The 13,568-nt window shown below is 42.4% G+C and overlaps 1 protein-coding gene across 1 annotated transcript in view; it reads right to left on the reverse strand.

The window, feature by feature from the left end:
* The window catches only part of LOC124721639 (transforming growth factor-beta receptor-associated protein 1-like), a 162,915-nt gene that overhangs the window by 82,651 nt on the left and 66,696 nt on the right, over nt 1-13,568 (reverse strand). The window contains exon 8 of the mRNA XM_047246702.1: nt 5,435-5,818. Within this exon, the coding sequence (XP_047102658.1) occupies nt 5,435-5,818 (384 nt within the window). The remainder of the gene's footprint in view (nt 1-5,434; nt 5,819-13,568) is intronic.

The following is a 13,568-nucleotide window of genomic DNA, read 5'->3' on the forward strand; positions in this document are numbered from 1 at the left end:
AAGGATGTAACAGAGGTAAAAGTTGAAGAAAGTGACCCCGGATGGAGTGTCTCATTTTTGGCGAGCCTCAACATAAGACAGGCGATCAAGCGACTTGCGTCTCATATCTTCTATTCTCTCTTGTAAGCTGGGCAATCTGGCAAGTGAGGAGAGTGGTAGTCATGACTATTGACACACACACACAGGTGGCGGAACACAGATGCATCCCTCATGGAGTGGGTGTCCACAGTCACCACACAGAGGGTCCGCCATACAGCAAGAAGACATATGCCCAAAACACAAACACCAAAAGCACCTCACAGATGGTGAGACATACGGCTTCATGTCACATCTGTAGCACATAACATTGACCTTCTCTGGAAGAGTATCCCCCCTCAAAAGCCAGAATGAAGGTGCCAGTATCGGAGCAGTTGTCTTTATGACCCTTCTGCACTCATTGAACAAAATGAATGCTGCATCACTCCAGATTAGCCCGGATGCAGGATGAGATCCCTATGAAAAGTCACTCCCTGGACCACATTCAAAGACTGGTGAGGGGTAATAGTCACTGAGACATTGCCAAGACAATCACAATCACGAAGATCTGCCAATTGGGCAGCTGAAGAAACTTTGAACAACAGGGTGACCAACAGCATATTACTGAGAGACTCCACTTCACTAAACTTGTCCTTGACATTCTCCACAAAAGACAATAGCTTTGTGGCAGTAAATGTGTACCCGCCCATCCTAGTACAGATGAGGTAGTGGGGAAGTGTTTAGTCCCAAGATGGCAAGCCTGGCCCTCCTCCCAGGGTGTAGCCGGGGAAGGGAAGGCTGCCAGGTCATATGATGCTGCATTCAATGATCCTTCACCATTTGAAGAGATGGACATTTGAGAACAACCAGATTTTTGCAGCTTGATATGCTTCATGCACCAAGCATCTGCCCTGATACCACCCACTCCAATCAGGGGCTCTCCCCACGGGCGCCACTCAGCCACAGCACGGGCCACCTGGCACGGCGGCCACTGCCAGGAGTTCTGATGCTCCAGAAAGACAGGCAGCCACTCCTTGGGGCCTACAGGGGGAGGGAACAGCTCAGGTATCAGTACCACGATTCCTGTGTTGTGAAGGAGTCAGCCAGATGGGTATGTAACAGCCCCACCACACGAACTGGCTACACATGCTGAAGACCTAGCAGAGTAGAGAAGGGCTACGATGGGGAAGGAAGGGGGGAGAGGAATCCACACCATAGACACTGGGGAGGGAGTTCTTCCCAAAATGGCTCACACTAAAAGCAGAAAATTTAGAAACAAAGGTCAAACCTCAAGTGGGGATGTGAACACCATAAACGATGAAAGAGAACAGGCAGAAGGAACAAAACTGCAAGAAATACATGGAACCTGGTGGGTAGCCAGGTCGACATAAATCAGAACACCAATAGAGGGGAAGCAGGGGACAGGGGGAAAGGAGTGAGGATAGAGAGGGAGGGGAAGAGTGAAGGAAATGCAGCTAGGGAAGGAAGACTGGGCTGCAATAGCTCAGGACCCCGTGTGCACCATGCATGAACTCACAAAATAACTGTGAGCCCCCTAGCCCCCTGGAGAGGGAGGAGAGGGGGCTGAGGGGGCGAGGGGGGGGGGGGGGGGAGTGGGACCTGAAATTTTTCAGCATCTTTTAGAACAGCTGAGATCTTCTGAGCCTGGCTGCATCAGTTACCTCAATGATACTGTTATTTCGGCTTCTCCTACCGACAACCACGTTAGCAATCTCCAAGCGTTGTTTTCTGTTTTGTAGACTTTCAAGTCTCAAGTACAATCTTACAAAATCTCAATTTATTCAGCCATCAATTGAGTACCTAGATTTTGATGTTTGTTGCACAAGGATCAGGCCTTGTGTCACTATGTTGACACAATCGCGGCTTTGCTGCGGCAGACCTCCGTTAAGGAACTGCAGGTGTTTCTAGGTGACGTTGCGTACTACCATAAGTTTTCACCAGATGCTTTCACTGTTGCTCAGCCTCTGCATGTGGTTTTGCACAAATATCTGCCCTTTTTCTGGTGCCCTACTTGTGACCCAGCCTTCGTTTGCTTAAATCTAAGCTTCAATCTGCCCCATGTCTGGCCACTTTTCAGTCAGGTCAGCATCTTGTGTTGGCTCTCAGCACAGTCTTGGCACGATGTTGGCGCACAAATACGTGGATGGGTCTGAACGACCCACTGCTTATGCTTCTGAGACTTTAACTCCTGCTCAGCAGTGGTGTTCTCAGATTGGAAAGGAGTCTTTAGGGACTGTGTTAGCTCTCAAGAAATTTCACAGCTTCTTGTATGGTTCTAAGTTCCATTTAATCAAGGATCACAAGCTAATGGTTGTTCTTTTTAACCCTTTGGCTTCCATGTCAGACAAGGCAGCAAAGGGCTCTCTTCCTCTCCCATTATTATTAGATCCATTACCGGCCGACAATGGGACATGCCAACACCAATGCCCTATCTTGCCTTTCAATCAGCGTTCGATCAGGACAAGTTGCTTTGTTTTTATTTAGATACTGAGAGCCAGAATGCAGTCAACAGTTTTCTTTCACTAGTGCCACAATAGCATCAGCTGTTGCCATGGACCTGTACTTAGTCAGGTCCTCTCTTCTGTGCAGCACGGTTGGCCGGAAAAACCCCCAGGCCGTGCTTAGATCCCTTATGTAATTACTTCTCCCTCCAGCACCACCTTTCTGTGTTCGTGGGGTTCTTTTTTTAGGAACAGAGGACACTGCTCCCTTGGTTGTGATTGCTGCTTCCTCATGCAGTAGTGTACTGTACTGCAGCTTCTGCATGTCAGTCATTGGAGGACCTCTTGCACCAAAGCTTTGGCCTGATGGCATGTGTATTGGCTGGGCATAGATGAGGACATTATTTGCTTATCACTGCTTGCACTCACTGTGTTCAGCAACATGCAGCTTTGTAGGTGTCTTTCTCCCCCTGGCTGACTTTGCAATGCCCATGGGAGTGTCTACATGTCTATTTTGCTGGGCCCTTCCTAATTCAGTTTTGGCTCACTGTACTGGATGCCTATTCCAACTTTCCCTACGTAGCCAGTTGTCTGTCCATGTCTGTGGTAGCCAGTATTTTAGCCCTGTCTAAGATTTTCGCAGTTGAGGAACTTGCACATTCCACGATTACCAATATTGGCCTCCAGTTTCATTCTCGAGAATTTGCATCTTTTTTTCAGGCTAGTGGTGTTCGCCATTTCACAGCTCCCTCGTTTCATCCTCAATCTGATGTTGAGGCCAAACACATGGGTTGGATATTTAAAACTCAGATGCACAAGTATGTATCTGGTAGGTCCCCTGGAACTGCTTTAGACCATTTTTTGGGTTTGCACTGTCCCACTCCAGTGATGTACAAGAGCCCAGTCACACTGCTACAGGGGTGCCACCCACGGACCCTCCTTCCTCTGCTGCATGCAACACAACGTCCACTGGTGTCACTGGTTCTGGCAAGGTGCACCTGTCTGGGCTCGTGGTTTTGGCCACCAAAAGAACTGGGTTCCTGCCATCATTGAGAGTTGCCGGGGCCGGCGACTGAGCTTTGTCCACACTTCTGAAGGGCAGATGTCCCATCACTTTGACCAGCTGCAGCCATACACAATGGGGTCTGTTCCCATGGGCTCACCACCTCCCTCACCTGCAGCAGGGATTGCTGCCTGGCAGGTCACTGTCTGGGATCCCTGCTTCCACCCCCACTCCTCGACTACCTTTGCTAGTGCTGCCCCCACTGCACCTGACATTGCAGCCACCGCCACCTACCTTGCTGGGTCCTGTGCGGCTGTCGGCTCTGATGCTCCCCACTGACCTCGACAAGAACATCCCTATGGAGATGCCACACACATTCCTGCTCTATGGCTATCACAAAAGACCGGACAGCGTGTCAAATTGTCCCCTCATCACTTCCGCCCCTACTCGCCAGTGCCTGCCCGCCACACGCTGCAGCAGCTGCCATTGTTGGGCGATGAAATGGACATCAGTGCCATCATTGATGTTTTCCATTACTAGTAATCTCAGTGCCTTGTGAAGTCAATGCTTTTTTCTGCACCATGCATTTTTTCTGTGCCACACCATTTTTCTGTACCAGGCTTTTTTCCGCGTCTATTGTTTTTATATATTTATGTGGTTTTCCTACCTCCTAGATGGGAGAAATGACGTACCGTCACTCATGACGCGCATGATTGCATGTCCATACAGTTCACAGATCTGCTTATAAGGGGCACCTGGGTTGGCCCCTGGTGCACTCTAATGAGCCACCAAAGAAACAGTATTATTTAAGCAATCACAAACAAGTGCTCAGCCTACTCTATAACCTATATTACTGTTGTCCATTCAATGTATTCAGCGCCCATGCACAGCTTTTACTTCATTGTATCTTATGTTGGCTCTATAAAGTACTATGTTCCATACACAATGTTAGTTCTTGCTATAACATGTTCATCCATAGTTAACAGTATATCATGTGAGAAAAGGGCCAGCTGAGTTTGATATAAGCAATGCTTTCTAAAACTGTGCTGATTCATGAACATAAGCTTTTTGGTCTCTAGGAAATTTATTATATTAGAACTCAAAATATGTTCTAGAGTTCTTCAGCAAAATGATGTTAAGATAATGGTCTGTAATTTTGTAGGTCCATTCTCTCACCCTTCTTATACACAGGAACCATTTGCACTGTTCACCAGTCGCTTGGGATCTTGCACTAGGCATTAGATTTGCAATAAATGCAAGCTAAGTAAAAATTCAATGCCGTGAAGTACTCTTTGTAAAACTGAATTGGAATTCCATCTGAAACTGAAAACTTATTTGTTTTGAGCTTTTTCAGTTGTTTCTCTACACCAGGAATGCATATTACTATACTATCCATGTCGGACTCTGTGTAATGGACAAACAACAGATTTATACTTCTCTTTTATTTGTGAGAAATTACTTTTGCTTTTAGAAGTAAAGTCATTGCAGACTTGCTAACATAAATATTGAACTGGATTATATCTGCAGTGTAAAAAACCCAATACAGCACGTACTGCAATAAACTAATGGAAATCTAAGTGGGAAAGATAAAACTGAACTCACGCCTTTGTACAGACAGGAGTTCTTGAAGATATCAGATACTATTAGTTATAAAACAATATTTCTATTCCAAACATTTCAAAGCAGCTAGCTGCTCCTTGGTTGGCTGTCCACAATTACATCTCAAATGTGAACATTTGCTTTCTATGTAGTTTATCTGGCAACACTCTCATGCAGTCTTGTGTAACACATAGACTAATAAAAAGATTTGTAGTCTTTATACGTCACATTACAGTTTATTGTAGATTCAATGTTGTCATCTTGTGTGTGTGTGTGTGTGTGTGTGTGTGTGTGTGTACACGCTAGTGTGGGTGCGGGGCCCTCATTGCATGAAGTTTGGAAAATAATTTCTTACCAGAGCATGTTTAGTAGATGAAGAATCACGAAGATCTCGCAAAAAATGCAGTAAAAACGACTTAGCAGTCTTCAGTTTCTGTTCATTTCCATGAAACAACTGGTTGACATCTGCTATCCCATGAAGAGGCGGCACAGATCTTATGAAATTGGATGATGATGGTAAGAATCCAGGAAATAACGATATAACCTCTCGCACATCGATACCACCACTATCAAACATTTCTCTAGCTTTATCAAACTCAGAGTTAGCAAAATAAATAAATCCACATTTCTGCTCAATTTTCCTTAGCTTCATCTGAAACATTTCCTTTGTCATTCCACTCATGTTAGAATTCTGTGCTAGCTGGAGGGCTTCATTAACTCTTGAATCCTGCAACAACCCCTGAAACAGCAATAAAACATAATTAACCAGAGCAGCAGCAGTATTGCAGCCACAGCTTGGGTGCCCACTGTTCTAATATGAAGGCTCTAGAACACAAACAGAAGTTGAAGTTCCATGTTATTAATTTTCAGGGGAAACTAGGAAAAATGCAGACGTGGAGTAATGAACTGCATTGAACTATGAATCAAAGGAATTGGTGGGACAAGAGGGGAGAGGATAGGGGGAGTTATGTACATCATATGCAATTATTAAAATATTTTAATAACTATATTCAGTGGCACCTCGTGAGTAAACATTCTGAGTGTTCGCTAATAAATAAAAATAAATTTGAGAGTGTGAAATTAATACCATATGCTCTATAAAAGTTACACTTATCAACAAATTTATACAATTACAGCCACTGCCAATAATAACAATAATAATAATAATAATATGCATAACTTATCTGACACACGAAGGAATTGTTTCTGTGGAATTTTGTTGTTTTGTGCATAATTAGATACAGTTTAGGCCAGTAATGAAATAATGTGTAAGCGTTTGAAACTCCATTTCACATTTTTGTGTAAGTGACAGTTTTCATGCTCTTCCGTTTTCTCAGACATATGTACCAGGTGTACCAGTATGAAATGAGAGTTTTTTTGTGAAAATGAAACACTAATTTTGAATTGAAAAGTAAAAACATTTGATTCAAAGCACTGACCATTGCTTTCTATACATTTTGACCACCTTTCTGGCAATTTGTGGACACCACGCCAATAGAAACGTTCGTCTTTTGAAGAAAACCAATCAGACACCCAATTTTCGACTTCTTTGTAGGACTAAGTGTTCCTCAGCCAATGCGTGTCCCATTGATGAAAACAAATGGCAGTCAGAAGGGGCCAAGTCTGGTGAATACGGCGGGTGGGGTAGCAGCTCCCAGCCAAGTGTTTTGATTGTATCCTGAACCAGTTTTGCTTTGTGTGCAGGTGCATTGTCGTGTAAAAAAATTACTTTGCCATGTCTTCTGGCCCATTCTGGTCTTCTTTCGATCAATGCATAGTTCAAATTGATCATTTGTTGTCTGTAGCAATTAGTATTCACAGTTTCACCTGGTTTTAGAAGCTCATGATACACCACACCTTTCTGATCCCACCAAACACAGAGCATTGTCTTCTTGCCGAATCGCTCTGGTTTTGCAGTCGATATTGATGGTTGTCCCAAATTAACCCACGATTTTTCCCATTTAGGATTCTTAAAATAAATCCATTTTTCATCGCCAGTAACAATTTGATGCAAAATTTACTTTCTTTCATGTCTTTGAAGCAAAATTTGACAAATGGTTTTTCGGTTTTCCATCTGTCTTTCATTCAATTCATGTGGCACCCGTTTTCCGCACTTTTGGATCTTTCCCACAGCTTTCAAATGGTCAGGAATTGTTTGTTGTGCAACATTTAGCATTGCTGTCATTTGCTTCTGACTCATCATCTTCATCCAATATTGCTTGCAATTCGGCGGCTTCGAACTTTTATGGTGGTCTTCTATGTTCTTCATTTCTTACATCAAAATCATTACTTCTGAACCGTTGAAACCATCTTTTGCATGTTGCTTCTGATAGAGCACGATCACCATATGCCTCGACAAGCATTCGATGCAACGCTGCAGCACTTTTTTTCAAATGAAAACAAAAAATTAATGCTTTCTGCAAACCATCACTTTCTGGTACAAAATTTGACATTGTTAACACAATGAAAACATATGATGATGTTTGTTCCATGACTTGATGTATACTAAATATCTTTGACAGATGTCATACCAACCAAACAAAAAAAAAAAAAAAATTAAGGCTCATTCACAACAAATGTTCTCTATCGACACATTTCATACCGGTACACCTGGTACAAGATTGCTCAGAGAGTATTAGTTCACGAATTTCCTTCTGGGCTGAAAATCATATATTCTTATGTTGCAGCCCCACAACTTGTAATGGCTGTACACTTCCTTGTTAAATGTTCGCTTGTAGTCACACTTATTTGATTTCGTCACTCTCTCAATCAAAGGATCTATTCTCGTAGGCTCTAGTTCCTTTGCAGCTAATTTTTCCTGGTAATTTATTTTCCTGTTCCCAGGTTGAGATTTTCACTCTGCAGTGCAGTGTCTGCAGGTATGAAACTTCCTGGCAGATTAATGCTGTGTGCCGGACCGAGACTCGAACTCGGGGCCTTTGTCTTTCATGGGAAAGAGCTCTAGCGACTGAGCTACCCAAGCATGACTTACAACCTGTCCTCGCAGCTTTACTTTTCTGCTAGCATTCAAAATAGATTCAACACAGTTCATGTTTACACTGCACGTGAAAGCCGATACCTGCACAGTAACCAACCAACTTCAAATACAAAGTACCTTTTGTGGAAATGATTAAACTCAAGTAGTAATGTCTACAAACATGGTCACTTGTATAGAATACAAATGAGGGGTCAAGATCCATAAAGGCCTAAAGCACACCATCGTTGATCGCACATTTAAGTAAATTTCAGAGAAACTAGTGATACAGCTTTTCGTGAATTTTCACATATGCAGTGTGGGTCTACAGCACAGATAAACGTGACTCACCATAAGATCAACAGATTTCAGAAGCATAAATAAATGCTATAGTCTCACAATCGACAGTGATGTGCTTTAGACCCTTATGATTCTCAGCACCTCCAATGGATTACTGTATGACAAAATCCATAACTTAACATACTACAACTCATTCAGAAACTCATGAAATAGGTTTACTGTCAGTACAACTTTCACATATACTGAAGTCCAATCTAATTTCTCCACAGTACACAGTGAGTAAATTAGCACATCTGAGGAGTCTGCTAGCAACTAGCAGGATTTATGCTGAGAGAACGGGGATAAAAGTCTGCTGTAGTGTGCTATCACCTGGTGGCACTGACGGAAACTTCCAGTTGAGTGGCAAGGGCCAGTTGTGCATGTAGTGAACCATGGACATTATTTACCAATCAGTATGTATTTGGCCCATAAGGCAATTGTCACGCAAGCTGCACATGTGCAAAAGCTCCTTAAAACATGCACAGCTGGAGGTGTGCTCGCAACCCTGTTGCCAAGTTTCACTGAATCTAGAGGAGCAGTAGCGCAGTAGTGCCATATCTCTCAGATTGCAGCATCTATGTTACATTTAACAGAATTCAAAGAAAAATAACTAATAAGCCCACAAGCTGTCAAAAGTCAGGGTGTTCATGTGCTCTTACACAGCAGCCACCAATGATTATATTTGTTTCGTAATTAAGCAAATGATAAGCTTTATGACATTCCATCTTAAGCTGTCAAACACACAGTAATGGATAACAGAATGAGGCATAAAAACTGAGACCATTGAATTTACTTACATTGTGCATCTTACAGGGTGCACCTCTCTTGAGAATACTACTGTGTGAATTTATAACATATATTTAATTTTTCATTCTCTACTACACATACAAATTTAACTGACCAAAAGCAACTGTCACAACAACTATAACCTCATGGTAATGGATATTCCTGAGGCTGAACCCAGAGTGCAAGCATGAGCTCTATCAAGTGCAGCACTGTGCACACTAAGCCACACACTACACATGTACACTGGAGTATAAAATACGGATATGAAAGGACAGCATCACTGACAACACATACCTCAAGGGTTCACATGAAGCCTCAATAACAAAGTAGCTTGTGAACAAGACATTACCTTTTATAAACTAATCCTTCAATAACTGCTATAGTAAAATATTATTGGAGAACCAGGCCCAAAATTCCAAAAATTTTTTATTGTATAAGTCTGTCAGTGGGACAAGAAACAACATCCAGACATTTTTATACACAACAGGAGCTGAAATATGAAATAGCAAAACAAAATTTGAAATCTGTCTTCAAATGTTCCTTTACACAGTGAACTCAATTAATGTCATGATCATTTAACAGTAATACCGCCAAGATGAGCTACAATGTAATCAGTAAGAAAAGTATCAAGAAACAGTTTAAACTGCCAAAATTCAATAAGATCTCATGGTACAATAGAGACCCTGTCAAGTTCTATGGAGAATTCATGACTACATTAGCTTCACTCTTGTTCATGATTTCCTGTGAAATTTCTTTGAGCAAAAGAAAGAAAACTAAGTGTCCATAGTCCTGCAAATGACAAGCTCATTAGAGATGGAGCTGGGGAAGAATGAGATGGAAATTGGCCTTGTCCTTTTCAATGAAACCGTGCCAGCTTTGCCTTAAGGCCTAAGTATTTTTGGAAACATTAAAAAATGAAAGAAAGAAAAAGAAAACAAATTCAGGTGGCTGGACAAGTATTTTAACCACTGCCCTTCTGAATTTGAGTCCAATGTCTCAAAAGCTGCAACATCTTGCTCAATCTCTTGAGCAAAGCTATGATTATCATGATTGGAAACCCAGGTCAAAGCCATCTAAAAAGTGTTGGGTGGGGACATTTAGTAATACTGATTCATAGAAACAGCATATTGTATCACTGCCAGCCATTTATAGTGGAATCCTAGAGCACCTTCTGAGTTAAAATTTGTGACCTATCTGGAACGTAACAACTTTTTTCTTGGAAATCAGCACAGGTTCCAAAAACATCAATAACACAGAACTCAACTAACACTCTCAGTGCCACAGATACAGGAAAAAAGTTGATTCAGTATTACTAGACTTTCAAAAAGCTTTTGGTTCAATACCACATCAACACATTCTAAACAAAACACAACACTGCACCAAAGAAACAGATTGCCACTTATGGTAAAGAAGCCACGGCAAGTTGTAGACAGGCACAACTATAAGATACTTACATATAGCTTTTGGCCACAGCATTCCATCAGTAAAAAAAAAAAACACACACACACACACACACACACACACACACACACACACACACACACACACACGAGACCACCAGAGAGCCGGCGTAGTTGCCTACAATATCTGGTTTGCCCCATGAAAGTAATTGGGGAGTGGGGTGGTTGTTCATTTACACATTAATGACGTATAAAACTGTGTAAGTCCAAATCTCAGACTTTTCATGAATGATGCATTCATCTATGGGGAAGTTCTTTCTACTAAAACTTGCAGTAGCATCCATTTCAATCCTGAAAAAAATAGTATCTGGTACAAAGATTGATAAAAAGATCATAATTTAGGGAAATGCGAAGTTCTGCACTCCACAAAATGTAAAAGCTTGGTATTATTGTGTCATATGTCATTATAATTGAAGACAGATTAATGGATCTCATCTAAGGACAACCATGTCATACAGTATTTGAGAAATACAGTGTGTAGAAATGTGAAGAGGTATGTATAATCACTTAGGCTCTGTTATAGGCAAAGCAAACAGCATGCTGTAATAAATTGGTACGTTGCCTGGGAAGTGCAGTTTGTCTACAAAACAGATTTCATTCAGAACACTTGTATGGCCCATACTTAAATATTAGTCAAGAATATGTAACCCATATCAGGTTGAGTTAAGAGAGGACCTTGAGCATATACAAACAAGGGAGGAGCAAACTGTAGGCAGCAGCTTACAACATTTGATGGTCCAAGGAGTTTCTAGTGCCACAGTATCAACCAACTCTGCCGACTGCACCTCTGTCGACAGCTCAATCAGAAATGGAATGTTCGACATTGCCAGTCCCACGTCCGCACGAGTATAACTTGTGCTCCAGGACATATGCAGCAGTTTCCGTGGATGTGGTGGTCTCGAGACACCCTCTCCACTCTCGGCTCCCCAGAGAGAGACCAGCCAGTGGGCTTAAGTGCTGGAACACCAACAGTGCCACCAGTTTGCCTTCCAAAACATCATTCAGTGCACTTCTGGCCTTGTGCGCCCATTTAAGGAGGAATCTGGTATTGTGGCCCACCGATTCTGAAAGCTCGCCAGACAGCACAGAACCAATGACTGCTGCATCTGTGCATCTGTGAGCACTAGCCTTGCACAGCAGTGCCAGCTGCAGATACACACTATCTTGCCGGCCAACTGGTGCTCATGGCTGCATTATAAAGCTAGCTGTGCTCATGTGTCATATTGTTTACTCTCTGGATCACTACACCTTAGGTTTTCATTCTTCATACTTGCTCTGACTAGGTATTCTCGTTGTGCCATCTCCACTGTCCATCTTCCTCTCATTGTCCTCCTATCCACACTTGGCGACTTCTTGTTGTCAGCCCTCGATTGACTGACCTGTTTCTGCTGGTTCTTGAATTTTTCTGCACCATGTCAGACTCTGCTCACAATACCTTCCTCTCCATATTCACAGATTGGTGTGTTACTACAATCCACTTGGTACAGGGTATAAACCATGCGCTGTTAATAGGTGCATCATACATCGGGTAGGGGAAATGTCACTCAATCCGGGCCACTTCTGATGCTCAGTAATATGCTGTATTACCTGGCAGTCTCTCTATTGACCCAGTCAGACTGCAATTCATCCAGCTTCTAGCTTCATAAATGTCTTATCAGTAATATTAGGTCCTGTCATTTCATACACACAAGCATATTGTTCACACCCCAACCAATACAATGCTGTCCTATCATATAGATCCCAAGAATCACTGTAAACCCTCAAAAGGTGTAGTGCAAAATGTACCAGTAAGCCTGAGAACTTTGCTCCACTAAAATCATCATTGTATTGTTCTGTAGCTCTCCAGTCAAAGATGATGCATCAAGACACTGGCTGCAAAGCTCAGAACAGCACTGAAGATAGCTTCGTGATACGACTGTACAACATATAATGGTGATCACCAGTGCCGGGACAGGCAACCTTGTGTGTAATTGTAGCTGATTTATGAGTAACCGGTTTTACAAGTTCCAGAAAGTTGCTTTTTTCATCTAGAAGGATGCCTAGACACCTGCAAACAGTGCTGCATTTTATAGGGATTCTATCAAGCCCCGGGGAAGGAATTTTGGTGAGAGAAAGTCTTCCCTTCACAAGTATGTATGCAGTTTTATGAACAGCTACAGTCAGTCCGTTGCCCATGCACAACTGCTGCATCTGACCAATTTTCCTCAAGTCTCGTCCTGGTGTCCACAGACAAAACTACCTTATGCAACACTGCCTTCAACAGTATCTTCCATGTCTAAGAGATGTATTAGGTGTCCAATACTAAGAATCAAGAACAATGGACCACTTTAGAGCCTTCGGGACAGACCTTTGTAATCTTTTTGATTACTTTTCTCTTCCCCGCAAGCCACTGGTCACTATGTCCACTAAAGTAATCAACAAAGCTCTTGTGCAGCCATCTGTGCACATCGCAAGCCACCGAATATTATCAAAAGCACCTGTGATGCCAATCATCAGCACAACTGTATGCCTTGGAATCAAATTTTCTACCACCTGAAGAGCTCTGTTAACTGCACTCTCTATAGACTCCCCTATTCTGAATCTATATTGGCATTCATTCGGACTCAAGAGCTCCATGTATGCCTCCAACCAGTCACAAAGCAGACCATCCTAAGCCTTGGGCAAGACATTTAATAAGCAAATAGATCTACAGTTTTTTGGTGAGGCCAGGTCTTTATCCTTTCCCTTTTTAATCACTACTGCCCTAAATGTTTTCCAGATTGCTGGGATTCTATTACCAATAGCTCATTTACAAATACTGTCAAATAAGGCACTGTCAGTGGACCTATCATCTGCATGACATCTGGGTAGACACCATCTCAACATGGTGTCCTTCCAGTTTTTGTGACAGTTGTATGTGTATTTCAGTATCTGTGTTTGTGTCATTATCA

Source organism: Schistocerca piceifrons, chromosome X, assembly GCF_021461385.2.
Source record: "Schistocerca piceifrons isolate TAMUIC-IGC-003096 chromosome X, iqSchPice1.1, whole genome shotgun sequence".
NCBI classification, from domain to species: domain Eukaryota; kingdom Metazoa; phylum Arthropoda; class Insecta; order Orthoptera; family Acrididae; genus Schistocerca; species Schistocerca piceifrons.